Below are 21,762 nucleotides of genomic sequence, written 5' to 3' on the forward strand. Positions count from 1 at the left end.
AACAGTTTTGTTTTTGCCTCCTAAAGATTCATAGCATTTATTTTATCGTTATTTTAGTTTTACTATTTTTAGGGCTGCCAATATTGTCCTTGATGTACTACTGCTATAATTTGATAAATTTAATGGCATTACATTTCTTGGCATGATCCAGCTATTTTTTTATTTTATAAATGATATACTATGGTTTTTGATAATATTTTTAATTTGAATTTAATTTGAATACATAAATCATTTTTTAAGTCTAAATAAACATATGTTTTTGTAATTTTTGCTAGTTTTTTAAATATGCCATTAAGTTTGGTTTTATTATATTTGTAGTTGTTTTAATACTTTAACTTAAACTAAACAACAACAAAAAAATGTTGTCTTTTCAACTAGCTGAAATAAAATAAGTTCAATTAAATTAAGTAAATAAGTATTTAAATTTATGCTAATGTTTATTTTAAATAATCAAAACGTCTTTTTATGTTAGTTACACAAAGTGACAAAGTGTTATTGCTACTGAGCTGCATTTTTGTGTTTACCATATAAAAAATGTAAATGACTTTTTTATTATTGTAATTAAATTATTTAAAAGTAGCTAAATTAATTCTTCCAAATAGTTACATTATTTGTATAATTAAAAAATGTAATTTATTTTAGACCATCTTAGACTAGATAGAAATACGCTAGCATGTTCTAACCATTACACCATCTTATTCTGGGCTTTCCTACTGGGGAGTTCTGCAAGTGTTACAAAGGTGGGGAGATTTCAAGCAGTCTCTGATTTGATGTTTAGTAATTCCCAGGGTCACTAAAGCATTACAGAGGGGGTTTTGTGCCTGGAAACATGGCCTGTGAGTCACCAGCGCTTGTCTTTTCCCACACAGAGAGCGTTGTGTTTGTGCAGAGAGACACAACCACGAGAAGTTGGGCTGCAGCCCATACTTTTATAGGGAGTGAAGGAGAGGCCAGCCAAGCCAGCAGAGAGGCTTTGAGTGAGGGGCTAATGACTGTGTAAACAAGATTATCGGGAGCTGAGCTTGTTCCAGTAACATGATACCAGTTACCATGCACCCGCACACACATACTGTACATATACCCAATGCTAAATCTCAGACATACATTGACTGTTTAAATACACACACATTAAGCTACCGCAACTGGTCATGCTTGGTCAGACAAACAGAAATACAGACTGAAATAACGGTCTTGTTTCACATGAGGTTAAACCTGTAACACACAGCACTCAGAGTCAGGTCACGGTCTACAGTATGCATGTCTCTTCAGCCAGTCTAGTGCAACAGGTGCCCTTAATGAATTACATCAATATCACTGAGGGTGAAAAACACCACACTTACATAAAGCAATGCAAACACAACAGGAATTTCCCATCGACTCAGACAGATAAGGGATACAAATGGACGGACAGATGGATAGACAGAAAGACAATAGAGAGACAGACAGACGATAAATAGAAAGACAGACAAATTGTCTAGAATTAATTTTTGTTTTGTTCTTTGCTTTGTGCATGTGTATGCAGTAAAGCTTCATTTCATAAACTGTAGCCCTGTCATCAAGTGTTTAGTTCTTCCCCTCACTCTTTTTTTTTTGCACTCTTCCTCCCACGCTCTCTCTCCCCTCTCTAAAATCCCTCAAGCAAGTTCTTTTAGTACTACACTTTACAGCTGACAGCACATGTTGAGGCAGCACATTCCACATTATTACTACTTCAGATATCTGTGGCCCACAGCTCCTCTGATTGGTGGAGGAGCCTCTGACACTGGAGATGCAGACAGCCAATGAGGTTTTTGCTCCAGGGAGCTGTGAGGAAGATAGTAAATCAATGGCATCTGCTGTCCTGGGCAGTGCTGACACACAGAATCACTGCAGACTGTTGAAAACACACAGTCGGACACCTATTCAACGCTAGTCTAAACTCTTTAGATTTAGCAAAGACTGTTCTGTCACTTTACGTGTTGCACAATGTGAAGAGTTTTTCCTCTGTTTTGACTATCCTGCTGTTCTTTTGTCTGTTTTATACTAATCTCACCCAGACTGTGAAAAACATCTGTAAAGGAATGAAAGAACGCCAGACAGCCCTCAGGCCCATTTCAGTGTGCACCTTATGGCTGTTGCCACGGGGCCTGACAGCTGAAGCCCTGTTATGGGCATAAGCTCACTCATTTATTCAGACAACTGTAAGACGTGCTACATCAAACCCTGAAACACTACTAGGCCTGAATAGTTTCAACAAAGATCCACAGAGCATTCATTATTCCACAGCCAGCCCCCTAATGCCTCACATCCCCTCTCAAAGCCATTTTCAAAGACTCTGGATCAGACACAATGGAAGACATCCACTAAGCTGAGGGAAAATTGGATCTGGAGCTTATGAAAATTAATCATATGCAAAGAGAATAAAGAAACTAAATATGTAATGAAACTGTGCTTTACATTTCGTCACTCAGCTGAATTTTGAAATATATATATATATTATATATATATGAAAAGAGTTCATTTGCAAAAACAGATTACTCAGTTTTTAACACTTTTTTTAAATCATGACTTTTCGTTCCAATCACTCTCAATCAAACTGTAGTTGGGTTATTTTTATTAGGTTAAAAATAACAAAAAAAATACAGCTAACTTACATGATAAAACACATTTATTAGACTTTACTTAACTTTATTAGAAGGCTATAGGTGAGTTTTATCAGGGTTGGAGCTAAACTAATTTAATATTTAAACTATAACAAATGTACAGTATAACGGTGAGTGATTTCCGAAAAAAACATAAAGAAAACATACCTTTATTGGTTGTCTTTGTCCGCTCCGGAAGATGCTTGCAAAAGTTTTTTTTTTTTTACAAAATGTGTCTGTGACTTCACATATTTGATGCAGGTGTGTGCATGTGTTTTGCACCATATTCACTGCAGCAATAGTAGCAAAACATGTGAGTATATGCATTTCTTAATTTGTGATTCACAGAATAGGATTTGTGCACCTGCAGTGAAGGATTCAAGAAGGTTTGCAACTTTTGTCTGTGACTTCAAATTTACTGGTACACGTGTGTGGGTACTCTCTACAACAACAAATTCCCCTGCCACAGACGCTCAGTTGTTTTGCACCAAAAATACCTTCATAGGTTCTGGCGTATGCTTGGTTTTATAAATCTGTAAACTTTTGTGCGTACACAAAATCGTACAATTTTACGATGAAATCTACACAGAGTATCAAAAATGAGACCACTGGACTGGTCAATGTGTTAGAAGTAAAATATCAGTCCCAAACCATCTGAGTGGCGCCAAGGTTTTTTTTTTTTTTTTTTTTTTTTTTTTTTTTTTGATATGCAACTGTTAAACTATTAGAAGCATTCTGAGGTTAGGACCTGAAAGGACAAACCAATATGTCTGCTTTTCGAGGCCTTTTCATTGAACGGCATGTTTGGCATCTTTCCAGAACTCTTAACAGAGGGCAATCATTTTAAACAAACAGCAGAGCCTGTTACTTATACATACTATGAGCAGATAATATATGTATGTGTCAAACCAGCTGACCTTAGTTAGCATCAGATAGAATGTGCTAGGGCTGCCTCAGAGCTACAAATCTACCTCCAGTTACCATCTGCTCTCTATTGGCTGATTAGCATTATGAATACTGCAGGCTAGTAGATAAAAGAACATATTTCTGTTTTAAAAGGGTTTTGAGGACCCAGTTCCACAGGGGGCCTTATGAGTTTGGCTTACCCTTACATCTCCCACCCAGAAAAGTAAGGTCCAAACTGAAAATCTCTTTTATCTTTGTGCTGGAGTTGTGTTTTTGTTCTTGTGAAGTAATGAAGAAGCATACAGCCTATACATTTAGACTACACGCTATAGCTAGGCCTCTATAAAGAACATCAAGCATCAATGAGCTCACCTGATTTGTAATGTAAACATGATTTGTAATGTAATCTTGCACATGTCAAATTTATCACAAAATATCAGGTTTGCGAGCAAGCACCTTGTGTTCTGTATGGGAAAATTCGAAAAAAAAAAAAAATGCTGCAAATAATCGGAGCCCTGATCATATTCCGACTAACAACAGCGCGTGTGATACTGTGCTTTTATACATTATATGCGTTTAGTTCAATAAACAAATGTTAATATTGAGCAACTTACATTTTAGACACAGTATTGACAGTTGTGTTGTTGTTTTTTTATAATTTCCAAAAAATTCCACAGCAGAATCGATGGCAACGAGCAAGAGTCTTTCCTGAATGAATCAGTGTCTTGAATCGTTTGAATGAACGACTCAGTGACTCACTCGTATACGTAACACTTATACACAGTCACTTGTCGCTGACTACTGGCATAACGATGTATAGCATGCAGAAAGAGTCACTGAAAATCGCCACCAAACGCCCTCGAGAATTAAGTCTGAGGAACTAACAGAACTAACTATTGTGTAAATAGATTTATTTTTTACTAATAATATAATATAATATAATATAATATAATATAATATAATATAATATAATATAATATAATATAATATAATATAATATAATATAATATAATATAATATAATATAACCTTTAAAGGAATAGTTCACCCAAAACTTTACATTTGCTGAAAATTGATTCACCCTCAGGCCAGATGTAGATGAGTTTCCTCACTGGAACAGATTTGAAGTAATTTAGTAATACATCACTTGCTTACCAGTGGTTCCTCTGCAGAGAATGGGAGTGATATATTGTATTCTCCAGGCATCTGAATCAAGAGAGAGATGTGCACAGAAGTGTTGCTATGGACTCATATTTTAGCTGGAAGCAATGTAAAATGCCCTTAATAATGGATTTGTCTCTTACAAATGCACAGTTTTCACTTCACAAGACATTAATTGATGAACTGGGGTCATGTACTGTAGATTACTTGTGGATTATTGTAATGTATTTATCAGCCATTTAGACTCTCATTCTGACAGCATTCATTCACTGCGGAGGATCCATTGCTGAGCAAGTGATGTATTTCTAAATTTCTTCAGATCTAATCAGATTTTTTGCAAATTTTCATTTTTAGGTGAACTATTCCCTCAGCCTCATGTTACAAATGACACATTTGTGTCAACACTGGATTTGTGACCTTTATGGAGCAGATAGTGTTGAAAAAAAGTGTCTTATGTAACTCCAGGCTTTAGGAAAAGTCTTAATGGAATCCTGCAGTGGATTTTCACTCACCAGATTTCATTTCTAAACATTACACAGAATAAACAATCATTCTCCCATTCTCCTTTCACTTTGCATTTGGCCCACTCGAGACTCAATTACAGCCGAAACCTTGACGTATCTCATTGTGTAGCAGACAACTGCAGAACTGCAGATCCTCCTCTCCAGAAACTTCACAGAGATCTCTGGAGCAAAGCCTGACCCGTGCGTGACTATCACAGTGGAGCGGTGCATCTTCACGTCTGCAGCAAATTGCGCTGTGTTAGATGCCTGCTTAGAATGTGAGTGAATATCAAACTTGAGTAAAGCTGTTTAGCACACAGCGTGTCTGAAAATACTGACTCTCGCCGGTTTGGAAAATCCAGAGTCACATAAATAAGGTCACTCGGTTCAAACTTCACCACAGCGGTATCAGCATACAGCAGCAGTGCGGTTCTTTCATACATAGCGTGACTCCTGTTTGAAAGACACTAATTCTCCTTCTGTCCCACTGTAGGAAACCCGATTAGACCTCATCTTAACAACTCTGCATTTTAGTTTTGGAAGGGGAGTGCAGGGATCTGCAAGATGGTCCGCTAGTAATTTATGGCTTGGCTTCGGCTCTTAGAGCGATAAAAATGGCAGAGAGCTGATGATTATGAATGCATAAGGATTAATGGATGCTATTTAAAGACTCTACACAGAGCAGAGAAGACAGGGACACAATTTTCCATTCTGAAAGGAAGTGGAAAATCCATGGATTATCCCCAAAATGACTATGCTGTGTAGTTCAATCATTAAACTTGGCGTTATGCCACAGTTCTGATAGCAGAGGAAGCTTTTTACTCTACTTGTTGTATATTGATTGGTCATTGGTTGGTTGGTAGTAGCCAGTGGTGGTGAACCAGAATGAATCCAAGCAGGGACATAAAGCCTCTTGCCCTGGTACTGTTCATTTCATTATGGGTTTTTAGGAGGAGCACAATTTACATTCACAGTACTTTACACTACTTTTTTTTGTTTAAAAAACCTTTAAGCAACCTTGTGCTCTGTCCTGGCAATTGTGCACTTTGGGTGTCAATAACATTGTGATTAAAACCAATGCTTCCTGTACTTTTTGAATTAGAAGAAATAGGTCAGCCAAATGTAACCTGTTGTAAACAATGTTGGTTGTTTTGTATTACTCTCCAAACAGGCCTCATTAAGTTGAGGCATTAATACTCTGCTGTGCTTTCAGTGCTGCAGATCGCTGTGGGATCAGCTCAAGAGAGTTCCTTCCTGTCGACGGGGCTTGTTATTGTCACAAGCATCCTCACCAGCTCCTCTTGCTGTGAAGTTCCCTAATTAGTCACCTCACCGCAGCGCTCGTTTCTCCTGATTCACAGAGAGCAGCACACAATACACAAAGCACAAAAAGAGCCATTTTAATGAGGCCGTGCTTTCAGGTGTACTAGAGATGAATTTGCAAGGTGAATTTTGTTTCACAGGTTGTGGGTCACATGTAAAAACACTGCTTATTGGGTACTGGGATTAAACAGAATGCAAAACTGAGAAACATGAAAGTTTATGTTTATACATACTCAGACAGAGACATCCACCTTTGTTTGAGTGCATATGATTTTTCTCATGAAATGTGTGCATTCAAATACAGGTACAGCACCATAAGATACAACATTATTTTTCTAATATTTATTATAAATATTGACTTGTAGGTAATTCAGTTAAGAGTTAGTTAAAGTGTTTCAAACAGATGTCCGATTTTTGTTGTTACTTGTCAACAGGGCCTTTTTATTTTGAAGCAAAATTAATTAATTAATTTATTCAGCAAGAACCCATTAAATTGATCAAAAGTGACAGTAATGGTATTTATAAAAACATTGAAAGAATGCTGATAAAATTATATCAAGGTTTCCACAAAAAATAAAGCAGCTTAACATTCAACTCCATTAATAATATTGAAAACTAAGCATTGAATAACAGAAATGAATTGCCTTTTAAATTAACAGTTATTTTAAATTGTAATAATATTTCACAATATTAGCCTATGGTTTTTATTGTAACTTTTTAAATCACATAAATGCAGCCCTGGCTGAGCATCTGATTTTGAAGAGACTTCAAAAAATCTTACCGACCCCAAGCTTCAGAATAGTTGTGTATATATAGTGAATAAATAAATAATAAAACTCATCAGAGCCAGTTTGATGTTTTTAAATCATTATAATTACAGCTGAAAAATCACAGAAAACCAAAACACATTATAGTGGTCTAAAACGAGCTCTTTATAGCTATGCTGTGATGATGTGACTTTCATCGAACATTTTTATCACAGAAAAATCATCTTTTAATATGCCATATGCTACAAGCAAGGTTTAGATATGCACAGGAAACCCCACTGGGTTTTAAGTCCAACTCTTTAACCACTCAGAAGATGCTCCACTGACACAATATATTTAAATATAGTGTCTGATTTTCACATTGGAAATCAAGGATAATGCAACTAATAATTTCAGAATGCTGTCAGTTCCAAGCTGTGGCTCAGTGGCAAACAAAACAACCGTATCAAGTTGTCTTGAGCCCGCCAATCATTCCTCTCAGCAGGGTGAAGCACTATCCATGGGGACGGCTTTACCAGAATCTCGGCTGAGGAAGAGGATGTGGGAAGAGCCAGCAGCTGTGAACCCAGTGGCCTTGCCAAGCGCTGCTGGACAGCCAAACCAGATGTGCAACCCAGTAAAATTCATATTAGAGATGATGGGCAGACAGATGGGCGGAGCTGCGGGTGAGTAAAGATATGTTGTCTCTGTGGAAAGCTGGCAAACTACACAAAGTATACTAATATAGAGAGCAATATACTCTCTTAAATGAAAAACTGAACACCCTTATGCTTTCAGTGACATTAAGATTTTATTTTGAACAAGGAAAGTATGTAAAACCATGGTGTGTGTGTCTATGATCTTGAGTTTCTGTGTTAAAGATGAGCTTAGTCGTTGGCCAAGACTTATATTGACACCTAGTGGTGTGGATGCATATTTGTGCAAAAGTTTAGGGTTAGTTGTAAAAATGTGCTAAAGCAGCTACTCTTGATTCAATTAGTTTGTAAGTGAAGGTGTCTAATAATGAGGAAGAGAGTCATATTTGGCTGATCGTGTGATTTCAAAATGGCTGCCAACATGAGGCGACCTGCTCAAGTTTGTGTAAATAGTTATCCTTTATTTATGTATTCATCATTTTGAGGAAATAATCACTGATGGCACCATTTATGTGTGCACCACAGGTGTGTATAAAAAGAAACCCCTTCACAAAACTACAGATTCATAATGTATTTTCAGATGATCTTGTATCATATTGTGGTGTTTGTTCAAAAACACACCAAAGCCTTGCTTTATCAGTGTACATCCATGTCCTAAGACAACCCTTGTGTCTGTTTTCTTCATAAGATCCACAAGGTTTTGATTATAAGGAACTGCCCCAGGGACTCCAAGACCTCCAGAGAGACCAGAAAGGGCAAACAACACAAAGACAAAAAACAGGCCTTATGGTTATGGATGTAATATTTATTTCAAAGTTTTAAATCAATGGTGAGTCATTCTTACCAGAACAGTGCAATTTTGCAGTTTTGTTGCCTTATTGGCCCATGATCAGTTTGGAAACATTTTCTGCTTGTGAGAATGTGTGGCCTGTCACTATCTATGGAATGTGACTGTGTAACTGAACCATGCCAAAGGACATTTGCTTTGCATTTCAAAGAAACTACCACTGTGAATGTCAAAATAGGGTTCAAGCTTGCGTTTACGAACAAATATCACCACCTAGTGGTTATCAAGTTTTTTATCATTATTATTATGCATAGGTTCATACTTAATCCATTTAATCATTCTTATTATAGTGTGCTAAAAACATCGGGAAAAAAAACTTTAGTTATTTTAACTGTAGAAAAATAAATAATAACTAGTAATTAATAATAATAGCTAAAATAAAAATTAATTAAAAACTACAGACATAATAAAAATTTTAATTAAATTTATGCATTTAGCAGATGCTTTTATCCAAAGCGACTTACAGTGCATTCAGGCTAACAGTTTTTACCTAACATTTATAAAAAAAAAAAAATCTAATAATAAACAGCAAAATAACTGAAACTTTAACTAAAATTAAAACGAAACTAGGAAATGTAAAACAATAAAAATTCATTCAAAATATTAATGAAAAATATACTAGTATCTAAACACAAGTCATGACATGAGAAAGATAATGTATCCCAGAGGGGTTGATTTAATTTAGCCACATGCCAGTTGGATTTAACATTATTTGTGCATAAAATACACAAGGAAGTGTTAAATACACTGCTGTTGAGTATCAAACCTTGTCTTAATGAATCTGAATATATTTTTATGAACCATGCACAATGATAAATCAGAAAAGCTGATGTGTTGGCATGCTGAATACTGTGAATTTTAAAATACAATACTTAACACTGCGCATATCAAAGATCAGAACTGAAACATACGCCACATACAACAGGTTTTTAAGAAACCCTGAGAAATGTAGTGAGGCATATCAGCCTCTGACTGAATTGACAACAGTTATGGAATATTCCGGACATCTGTGTGCATGTGTGGAAGGATACGCATTGAATGCCGAGCTCACTTCCCAGCCTTTAGTAAGATTAATAACAGACTCGTCTGGGCCGTAAAGCTTGAAGCTGAGGAGAAGTTATGAAAACCTTGTGGATTAAGCCGGTGTTTAGAGTGAAACATTCCACTCGGATAAAATGTCCAAGCATGCCTACATAAAACACATGTCTTGAGCTTGTTATCACTCATCATTCAACATGAACTACTATACTGTCTGTTGAGGGATCCGTAACTTTTCTATGAAAGCAGATACTTCTCAGTGCTGTAAACAATAGCTATGTGATCAGACTTTGTACATGGATCATTAGTGCAAATCTGAAGGAAATACTATATGGATATTATTCGAAAAGCTACTGAGAACATTTGTAAGCACTTGATGCTCGACAGGGGCTGTTTTCACATGATTTTGACAGAAACTGGTCATCTGGCTCTTCTCCTCCGAACCACGATGGTTCCGGCCACAACGTCATAAACAGTTCTGTTGTGCTGGAAAAATAGTAACGTGATGAAGATTGGAAACAGGAAGGCGATGGAGAAGTTTTTGTTTAAAGCCCGTACTGTGGAGCTGCAAAAGAAAAACGTAAATACATATATATTGTTTTTATTATTATTTTATCAGGGCTATTTCTGGCAGAAAAAAAAACAGTGTATACACATAACTCACGCAGATAAGCTGACACTGGATGCCGGTACCACCAAAACCCGACTGGGCTGCACTAGGACTGTCGTGTCACATGTGACGACTCGAAGCCCCAGCAGGAACTTTCCAGGAGTGGCACCTCCAGCTCCCCAAATACAGATGATCTGCAGACGAAGACACAACACAGAGCGAAGGAAATGTATGAGCTGTTTAAAGATTAAAACAGATAAGGCTTGTAATTGTGGCTTTCACGACATGAAAGACAAAAGATGCTCCCTCACTTCATAGACACACACTAGGACTCTGTATGCTAAGGCCACGACCATCATCTTCTGCAGGTCCTCCAGTGATGTGTTCTCATCAATCTCTTCCATGATAAACTGCATCATGAATTTGGAAATATCTCTGTTTAGAAGATCAAAGACATATGAACTGTCATACAATACATACACTGTATATACCTGTACACTCGGTTCAAAAGTAGGGACTCGGGAGTCAGTAAGATTTTCTAATGTTTATGAAAAAAGTCTCCCGGGGTCACCAAAACTCTAATAAATCTAATACTGTAAATAAAAATACAGTAAAAATAGTAAAACTGTATAAAAGTTAATTAAATTTAAAATGACTGTTTTCTATTTTAATATACTTTTACAAATATCTTTTTCCTGTGATGGGAAAGCTGAATTTCAGCATCATTACTCCAGTCTTCAGTGTCACATGATCCTTCAGAAATCATTCAGATATGCTGTTTTGCTGCTCAAGAAACATTTCTTATCAATCAATGTTTAAAACGAGCATGCCACTTAATATTTTGTGGAAGCTGTGATATTATATGTAAAATAGTAGTACATCTATGGCTGTCCAGACAGTGTAGGAATGATTCAAGAAGGATAATTAATTTATATTCAGAACACCTCAGCTCACCTCATTCCACTGAGATGCATGATCCACAGCACTATGGTTGCCTTAACACAGAAGAGAATGAAGAAATCCACAGTTTCTGCCAGAAATCTATGGAGCGGGGAGGGGATAGTGTACTCTCTACCTGAAAGAACAAAAGATGAAGTTAGTACCTAAGTGTACATTTTCAAGATTGCACCTTCAATGCTTCAACAAATAATAAGAAAATCAGATCTACAGAATTCACATCAGTGTCACAAATTTGCTTACATTTGTGACCCTGGACCACAAAATCAGTCTCAAGTCGCACAGGTATATTTTAGTAATAGCCAACGACACATTGTATGGGTCAAAATTATAGATTTTTTGTTTTTATGCCAAAAATCATTAGGATATTAAGTAAAAATCATGTTCCATGAAGACATTTTGTAAATTGCCTACCATAAATTTATCAAAACTTAATTTTTAATTACTAATATGCTCTGCTAAGAACTTTATTTGGACATTTTTAAAGGGCGATTTTCTCGATATTTGGATTCTTTTGCACCCACAGATTCCAGATTTTTTAATTTGTATCTCAGCCAAATTATTGCCCTATCCTAACAAACCATACATCAATAGAAAGCTTATAAGAAAGCTTAATATATATAAGCTTTCTATTGATGTATGGTTTGTTAGGATAGGGCAATATTTTTTTTTTTTTTTTTTTTTTTTTAAGACCCTTATGACGACCTACAGAATTATGCAGAAAGGGACATTTCTAATTACTAGTAATTCTTTTACTATGTAAATTAACACTGGCCCCTCTAGATACTGTGCTGCTCAGTATCTGGTGAACAGGTGTCATTGTCTGTCAAGACTTTTACAGTGTCATGTATTTAATCTGGTTTTTATGATGGATTATGTCTTTACACCAAATCTTGAGTGGATAGCGCACAGTGCAGCCTTGAGACACCTCAATGTAATATAACGGGGATTATGGAAATACATAATACTAAAGGTTAATGTAATCCAATTCTTCGTAATCGCTTGTTAACATGAGTTTAAGAAGCAGCCTGTTACTTCATCTCCTCGGAGCAAGCGGTGGACTGACAGCTACCTGCCGGCTGTGCTGGTGCTCTCTCAGAGCTGCTGGATGTGGAAGCGGCTGCTGGGCGGCTCGTCAGGGGACACCGAGCGGCGATGTCAGCGGGCGTCGCGTTACAGCCGCCGGGGGGCGGAGGACAGAGCGGCGCGGTCATGAACACCCAGCTCTGCCAGCTCACATAGCCACTGTAATAGCGCCACATCCACTGCTGCAGCCGCTCGCAGTATTCAGTCGTTGACATGTTGTCGTTGTCATCGGACCACTGCTCGTTTTTGACAGTTTCTTCCGCAATGTTCTTCCTCTTCACCGCCATGTTTACTGCTTTTATAAGTCTTTTAGGCTTCCAGCTAATCGGCTCAGGCTGAAGCCGGAGTATACCACTTATTGCCAGTACAATGTTTTTGTAGGTGGAGATTTTCAACTACCTTGTCCTGTGACAAACAGTTTCCATAATAAAATGTATTATAGCAAAAAGACGTGTCTGGTACAAAAGACACTGCAGTGTAAGCTGAATATGACATAGCATCAACTGTTAGTGCACCCCTGTGATATGCAATAATGTTGCCTGCGAATATCATTAAGACTGATCAAGTGCATTATAATGTAAAACATGATCAAAGACTGGTAGACGGTCATGAATGATAAATCTGAAACTCGTTGTTTAAAATATTAATACAGCAGTCATGCAATGTCAAACTATTGCATTCATTCTTATAAAAAATAATAATTAAAAAATAATTGCTAAAAGTATACTGTCAAAAATTCAATAATTATCACTGACGAAACACATTTAAATCCAATTGTTTATTTTTATATAGTTATTATTAGTATCATCCTCATCATTATTGTTATTACTATTGCACTACAAAAGTGATTTATCTGAAACATTAATACAGTGGTAAAACAAGTAGAAAATATTAAAATAGTTATTTTCATCTGTAAATGTTGTAAACAAGTGCTATAGCCTACTCCAAAAAATAAAAAATAAATAAATATATATATGTATATATATATATATATAAACAATACATATAGTCTTTATGTATATATATATATAAATGCAAAAAAAGTAATAATAATAATAATAATAATGAATTATTATATTAATAAAAAGATAATATTGGCACGACCTTATATTGACAGTTTCTTCTAAATACATTTAAATGTAGGTTATCAATTTTCATTTTCTTGATAACGAAAACTCCACATTATTCCTTAAATACCGCTTTATAAATTATTAAATCTTTTGAAAGTGAAACTTGTCAAACTCATCACTAGATGGCGACAGTGTCTTTCACGTGATTTTGGTTATGGTATTGAACAAATTTATTCTCAATAAAATTAAATCAAGCTTTGTATGTTCAAATAGAGACCAAAATATACACAATGCCAACAGATTTTCAAACTTAAACATTCTTTATTTTAAACGGACAGCGAAGAAATGTAGAAGAGGAATGAACTGTAAACACGTGGTACATGGGAGCTGTCCCAAATTCAGTTTCTGCATGATAGCAGGTGTACAGGCTCACTGAAATTAATTGTGCTTATTTAGACATTTGCATGTCAGTGCAAAAGGGTCAAAGGCTTTAAAAACTGTCCGCCGGAAACAACCCTGTTTTGTCCCTTGATGCTTGTTGTGGTGGACAGCTGTCAAAAAACTGTGATGTATTTATGTCTCTGTGTTGCTCTCATTCTCTATTGGTGCTGTATTTGCTGACTTGGCTGCCCTGGGCCTGTGAGTAAGGTCTGGCCGGCCTAGTGACTGTGCTGGGCCCTGAATGGAGGCCCCCAGGCGGAACAGAATCAGCCCATGTGAGGATGATCACCTCTGACAGGACGTGAGGTGACTTGCGCAGAAATAATCAGGGACAAATAAAAGCTGTGTCTAGCAAATGCTGACGTGCATGGAATTTGCCACCAGCTGAGGATTATGAGCGTGTGTGTGTGTGTGTGTGTGTCTGTCTGCTGTCCATAATCATAGTATCTGCACGGCATGGAAGCAAAAAATCACGAAGGGTTAAAGTATTCTACTAAATCACAAACGCAGAAGAAAACACCAAAACACTTGAATGTATTGTCTTATACTTGAACTTTGTTACTATTGTGATTGTGTCAGGAGTCATGTGCAATGATTGTTCAGGGAGGGTGGAGGCAATAAAGGGACTCAAAACCTTTGCTGACCTCTGTGTCATACATGGTAACAAACGACCTGTGCAATTTAGGAACTTTTAAATGTTAAATGCAAAGTTTGGTGCATCATTTCATGGTTAACTGCCCTAAATAAAACCCCTACCATTACAAGCCTGTAGAGGAATTAAATAGAGGAATCAACTTTCCTGCATGTACTGTAAAAACAACATAAACCCTTTCAAATCTTCAGCATCAGACTCAAAACTCAATAAAAATAAAATGCATGTGCATGTTTTATTTTGGAATAATGGCCAAAACATGAGTAGCCTAAATGATTTCAAGGCCAATGTCCTTCATCCTGCAGTGATATGCCTACATCTTTGCTTTGCTGACTTATTGTATTATAATCTCTGTAAAGTCTTACTGTTCGTAGTCTAAATGCCCTGATTTCAGCTTTGATTTTAAGAGACCTTAAGAAGAAAATGTGATGACAGCATGCTGACTCAGAGTTCAGGAAATCATGTGATGCACTCACCCGAGATTTAACCTCAAAGATGTACACATGATATTTAGACACATGATATTAACTTTAGAAATGTCATATATCACTGTATAATGGCCATTCCTGGGATTCGGTAATATTTCAGGCCTCCAGAGGGAATAAATGGGTCACCAAAATAAACTGTTGAAAGCTTTTAACAATACTTTGGTATGCCAATTATAATGAATAAAATGATTGTATTTTAATATTTTGAGCATAAAATAATGTCTTAAATCTACCTTAAACCAAGCAGTTTGTACTTTTTGTTTGTACAAAATTATTAAGAAAATGTGCATATTTTTGGCAATAAAGGTTTGCATTTATTTGTGCTCGTTTCTTTAAAAAGAAAAGAAAAGGAAAAAAAAGCCAGATGTTTAATAAAAAAAACAGCCTTTAAAGTTATGTCCCTCAGTTTGAACTCAACCCCGTCACACTAACCATTCTTCACCCATAATAATTTATACTCATATGTGACATAATTTACTAGAAATTACATATTTCAGGTCCCTTTAATAGTGGTGCAGAAAATGGTAAGTAATATCATACCTTTTATTCATATTTTTGATGCGTATAATAGTCAGGAAGGGTATTGTCAAGCTTAACAACTGAACCCTATAACATAAAAATGATTTGGAAAATTATTGTTTTTCAATATTTTATTTTAATCCATAAGTATATACACTGCACTTATTTTATTGGTGCCATGTATGATCTGCTCTCCTACACTATGAAGAGCAGTGGATATTTTGAGTAAAAAACCTCAACCCCGTCACACTCGTCCTCGTCACAAATATATATGTTTCAGTAAAATTGTTGAGTTATTTACTTCATTTATTAATCATTTTAATAAAAAAAATGAAAAAGTCATGGTTTCAGTAAATATTATCTAAATAGTAAAAATCATGACAACTCATATTTTTATTATAAATAGAATACTTGATGTAATATATTCAATTAAACTATGACTATACCACACATTAGAAATTGCACCCACATTTGCAGCAGAAAGACAATGTTAGCCATGCAGATATTTTGAACCAGAAAGAAAGGGACAATAAGAGAAACAAATCCAAAAATTTAAATTGAAAGCAATGTATCCCTTCAAATGTATTAAAATCTTCAACACCATCACACATTGTGACATTAATGTTTTTGGGGAATGGGGAAGACAATTAAGTATTTAAGCATTTCTTGCTTATTACCATTTGACATGGACTAAAACAATAAAATAATGGCTTTAGTTAAACTTCTAAATTATTATTATTATTTGAACAAAAATGAAGAGAACAGACACAATTTATCTGTTTTTAGCTCCTGTCCTATAAAAATGTGAAAATAATGAAAAGTTATACATTTGTTATCATTACATTGTAATGAGGGACACATGAGCACTATGTAGATGTGTATTATAATAAGTTCTGTGTAAAATCCTTTTAAAGCCATTTTAAAGCAATCTCATTATGCGGTTGAGGAAAAAAAGGTGTCTAAATCTGAAAAACCAAAACTGAAAATAATAAAAGGTCTTTAATGCCTAAGGTGGGAAAATATAATTTTTTGGAGGTTTGATATGTGCCTAATGATATGGGGTATTTATTAAATGAATCATACGTAGTTGAACAAAATGTATATTCCAAGTTCAAATGTTACTGAATCGAAAGAATGACCCATAACATCTATCTATCTAACTAAAATGAAATGTATTTATTTTATTTATTATTATTATTATCATTTGTATTTATTTTCTGTTTGGTTTTGTTTAAAATTATGAAAATTCCATGTAATTTTTGTTTGTTTTATGGTTTATTTTTTTTTATGTATTGTTTTGTTTGTTTCTTGTTCTGTATGATGTTTTGTTCCCCACCCCCGCCCCATTTAGTTTTTTCTTTTGTTTTGTTTAAAAGTACAAAAATTCCATGTATTTTTGTTTGCTTGTTTTTGTTTGATTTGTTTTGCATTGATTTGTTCCACAGTCTCTCAATTATTATGACTCAAAAGTGATTTATGACGTCTTACCATATATCAAAAAAAGGAAAACGAATCTAAAAAGGAAAAAGGTTCCTTTACTTCCTTTTATGTTAACTGCTTATGTACTTTTGTATCTTAACTGAAAACTAAGAGCATGCAAATCCTTTTTCAATTAGATTTGTGGCCTTTTGTTGACACAGAGACCCCATTAAGTTAATTATGTCAGCTTCCCAACATCTCAGAGGTGACTGGGTGAGGGGTCTGGATCATGCGGTCAGAGCTCATATACCTCCCACCTCCTCCCTTTCTGTGACCCCTTGAGAGATCCTCTCAGCCCTATATGTGGCCCTGTCTGTTTGATCACATGAGCCACTTCCACCTCAGCTTTTCTAGATCAAAAGTTTGCTGTGGGAAAAGACATAAAGCATTCCAGAACATCTGACCCATTGAAAATGTTTGTTTGCCACACTTGCAGCTGTGTGAAGACAAAGCCTATAGGCGGCCATCACTTCAAAGTTGCTTTGTATTCCACATTTAGACAGTGTATTGAGCACTGAGCAACAATGGCAATGGGTTAAATTTGTCATTCTTGAAATAGCATTGATCTGAGGTGTGACTTGGTGGTGATATCTTGGTGAACTTCAGCTAAATTAACCCAAATCATGTTTGGTGTTTCAAATAAATCTCAATCCTTGAGGTTTCAGGGGTTAAATACAAATACATTTGTAAGTGGATTGTTTACAAGCAGTAAGAAGAAAGGTCAGTGAATGACTTATTGTTTCCTTTTCCTCACAGCTATCACAGAACTCTGTTATCTCCCCCCTGCAGAGCGTGGAAGTACGTGTTTGAAAGTAATTAAAGGGTGTTCACAGATCTATTGTTCTCCAGACTTGTGCTCTTAAAAATAAAAACACATAGACATATCTCTTTTCATATAAACTAGGATTAGACACAAGATATTACTTATGACGTCAAATCCCCTTGCTCCTCTCCAGCAGGAAAAAGTACCTTTTCATTGCTTGACATGTATTGAAAATGATCAGTTGGAAAGGAAAGGGTTTGGAGAACTTTGTTCATTCATAGAGTGTGATTTGAAATGTATGTTATTTAGAGAGAGAGAGAACAGACAGAGAGCCTCAGCCATATCTGTAAACAGCGGCCCAGCTCTCCCACCACCCAGACAGCAGCAGCCCACACTCCAACACCTGAGTCCAGCACTCAACAACACCACAGGCAGAGGCCCCCAGGGTCACTCAAGAGCAAGGAAGTGACCCACAGAAAGCAGAAGTTATCATCTTAATTGATTCAAATGGCAAATTCATCAATGAAAAACAGCTCTTTCCTGGCCACAAAGCATTAAAACTCTGGTGCCCAAAAACAGATATTGCCCTACAACAGCTGAACAGAGAGAATCTGGGTGAACCCAGCCACATTATCATCCATGTGGGCACAATTGACCTGCGGGCCAACAAGAGTGAGTGGCAAATTCAGTGACACGGTTGGCCATGAAAGCAACACAAACCTACTTCAAAAGTAGTTATCTCCACTATCCTGCCCAGATCAGACTTCCATCCTCGCACCATTCAAAGAGTAAAGTCAAGTCAAGTCTGCTTTATTGTCAATTCTTCCACATGTACGATACATACATATAGAGAATCGAAATTGCGTTTTTCTCAGACCCCTGGTGCATACAGATAACACCAACAGTAGAGCCTAAAAATCTTGATCAAATATAAAATATAAGATAAAACTATACAATAAGGGGATGTAAAAAACACATGTAATAAAATTAAAAATAAAGTTAAATAAAGCAGTGCAAGGCACATGGCAGATAGAGTGCAAACCAGTGAAGTGAACAAAGAGTGCAGATAAAAAGATTTTTTAGTGCAAAAAAAGCTTATTTAGTCTGATTAAAGTGGCAAAGGGCTCAAGAGCAGTTATTTTATTTAAACTGACCAATGAGGTGGTAGAATGACATCAGTTCCTTGCTGAATGAGGTAGTGAGCAGACCAATGCTGCACAAAGTGACTGCTGCATGTCATCGTCAGTTAGTGGAGGGGGGGTGGGGGGGGGGGTGGAAGGACCTGGGGATGTGGGATCTGGTGGGGGGGTGGGGTTCATAGTTCAGTGGGGCCTGGGGCAGATGAGGGGGCAAGTTCAGAAAGGAAATTCAGCTTCCTGACAAGCCTGATGGATGAAGCTGTCCTTCAGTCTGCTGGTACTGGCCTGGAGACTCCACAGTCTCCTCCCTGATGGCAGCAGACTGAAGAAGCTGTGTGACCAGTGGGTGGGATCACCTGTGATGCAGAGGGCTTTATGGGTGAGGCGGGTTCCATAAATGTCCTGGAGGGAGGAGAGAGAGACACCAATGATCTTCTCAGCTGCTCTCACTATGCGTTGCAGAGTCTTTCGGCAGGACGCATTGCAGGCGCCATAAAACAGTGATGCAGCTCGAATGCAGACATCTCACGTGGAAGCCAAATGTTAACCTGCCACATCATCCTACACTGGACCTCCACCACCTCTATGACCATGTACACCTCTGTAATGACAGTGTTTGTGTGTTTGCCAAAACTCTTATAGACGTGGCCTTGGGCCGGACCCCTGGCAGCCCCCCAGAGAGCACCAGAGCAGCCACTGCCCTTCAGCCAGTGAGACGCTTTTCCCCAACGGCACCACAGAACATCATCTCTTCAGGTTTGGCTGAGCAGTACTCTACCCACAGGTCTGCACCCTATAGCCAAGCCACTATGACCCCACCCCACCGCCCTGGACCTGTACCTCATCTTGGACCTCAACCTGGACCTGTAGCTTGTCTTCAGCCTCGACCTGGATCTGTATTCGACCTCAACCTCCACAGCCTGCTCTCTACTGCCATCAGCCTACACAGCAGCAACTGAGACCCTGGGAGCAACATCTGCACAACCACAAAAGACCCAGAGCAGCTCCAACAAGGAACAACAGCATCTCAGCAGAGCAGCAGCCTGGTCCACACCCTCACCGGCCCAAGCAGCAGGAGCAGAGGAGCTATGCTGGAGCCCTAAAAGGGCCAAACCCCACCAACCTGGTAGAGATTAAGGACCTGCTGGTGATAATCAACATTTTCTGAATTAAATTTTTTTTCACAGACCATGTTGAAAAATAATTTTTAATTTTAAAGAATTTTAAGGCCTGTTCTATATGTGTGCCATACCATATTAACAGCCTTAATGTGAGATGAATTATGGGAGTGAGATTTAACGCCTACGCGCACATTCTTTTATCTGAGCCGATGTTCCTCAAACCATATCTAACTGGAATGCTAAACAGAATTCCAAAGATCTTCCTTTCATGCTTTATCTGGTCCCAAATGGGAAAATTCACAGTGTTCCAGAAACACACACACACACACACACACAGTCCTCAAGTTTCCATCCAGCATAAAAGACAGTCATAGATCTGATGGACAGAAATCTTGATGAGGAACCCTTATTTTAAGTCAACACATAGATTATTAATTCATCATTCAATAATCACGAGTTTAAGCTAAAAAATGTGCTCTGTTACCATTATGCCCTTGAAAAACCTCTCTACAGTCATGTAGGATGAACATCTGTGACTGTTTTGACTGGCCCCTTTTTTGATGTTGTACTATAGAGGCTCCATACTGAGTAGGGCTCTGCCTGGGATTACAGATCACATGTCCTCATTGAATCCAGAGGAGGAAGGAACTCAGCTGAAACACTCTTCCCGGCGCATCCCACCTTATCAAGGTTAAAGAAATAGTTTGGATAGGTTGGTATGTTCTTAAACACAACTGACCTCATGCTTTATCAGTCTTGAGCAATGAAGGCAAAAGCAAGAAAACTTGCTCTTTGAGTCCAAAAGGACATTTAAAATAGACGACAATATCAAGATATCAACAGATAAGTATACAATATTACTGAAAGGATTTTTTAATCCTTCTTCAGGTTCTTTTTTAAATTAAAAACAGCATTTCATTATGATAGCGACTCATTTTCCGTTTTATTTATTTTTTGTTCAGTTTCCGTAGCCCTCCAGCTCAAGTGAGCCTTCCTTTTCTTCCTGATCTCCATACAGAGGTCGAGAAGGAATGGAAGAGGTCATTTTCATAACACGTCCACCGTTTCCAGCATACGAGTTATGCCAACATCGAGGGGATGCGACCTTCGTCGGGACAGTGGTTGAGAAGTTCAGGGAGGCAAAGGCACACTTAGCGGCCTTCAAAACCTTAATTCCTTAAGGTAGCCAAGACCTGAGGGAGGTGATCCAGACGAGGCTTATCCAAAGCTCTCGTCCGGACCAGAGTGAAACCTGAACATCTACTCATCTCCTTCGGGGGTTTAACATCTGCCCTCATCTTACCCTTCCTAATTCCCCTGTAACCACCATCATCTCCACCTGACCAAGGTTAGGTAGGAACCTCCTACGCCTGCATTGCAGTCTCTTATGCTGGACCTATGATGTTTTCGGTTGGTTCTGTGTCTTACATAGTAACCACCTTACTGATGGTCTGGAATAGAGGCTTCCTCAGGCTTTGCTTCTTGAATGGGGCTCCTGCGCGGGATCCATGGTGGGTGAGTACAATCTATTTTGAAAAAATATATCAAATGTGCTGGTGGTTGTGTGAATCCATCTGCTAGCCTTCTTTGCAGTGTTTTTGGGACCTGTGTGTTTCTTTCCTTTTCAAGGGTAGGAC

The 21,762-nt window shown here is 37.4% G+C and overlaps 1 protein-coding gene across 2 annotated transcripts; it reads right to left on the reverse strand.

Annotated features, from left to right (window-relative positions):
* Nucleotides 1-9,274: 9,274 nt before the first annotated feature.
* Nucleotides 9,275-12,758, reverse strand: LOC132144748 (protein FAM8A1-like). 2 transcript variants are annotated; one of them, XM_059555319.1, is made up of 5 exons: nucleotides 12,440-12,758; nucleotides 11,365-11,485; nucleotides 10,722-10,845; nucleotides 10,465-10,604; nucleotides 9,275-10,365 (listed from the first exon to the last, which is right to left on the reverse strand). In XM_059555319.1, the coding sequence occupies exons 1-5, from the start codon at nucleotides 12,738-12,740 to the stop codon at nucleotides 10,221-10,223; spliced, it is 831 nt and encodes a 276-aa protein (XP_059411302.1). In that variant the 5' UTR covers nucleotides 12,741-12,758; the 3' UTR covers nucleotides 9,275-10,220. The 2 variants fall into 2 exon arrangements, with proteins under 2 accessions (XP_059411302.1, XP_059411303.1); XM_059555320.1 differs by having other exon boundaries at nucleotides 10,241-10,365; nucleotides 10,461-10,604.
* Between the last annotated feature and the right edge of the window lie 9,004 nt (nucleotides 12,759-21,762).

The sequence above is a fragment of the Carassius carassius genome, chromosome 8 (genome assembly GCF_963082965.1).
Source record: "Carassius carassius chromosome 8, fCarCar2.1, whole genome shotgun sequence".
Taxonomy (NCBI): Eukaryota; Metazoa; Chordata; class Actinopteri; order Cypriniformes; family Cyprinidae; genus Carassius; species Carassius carassius.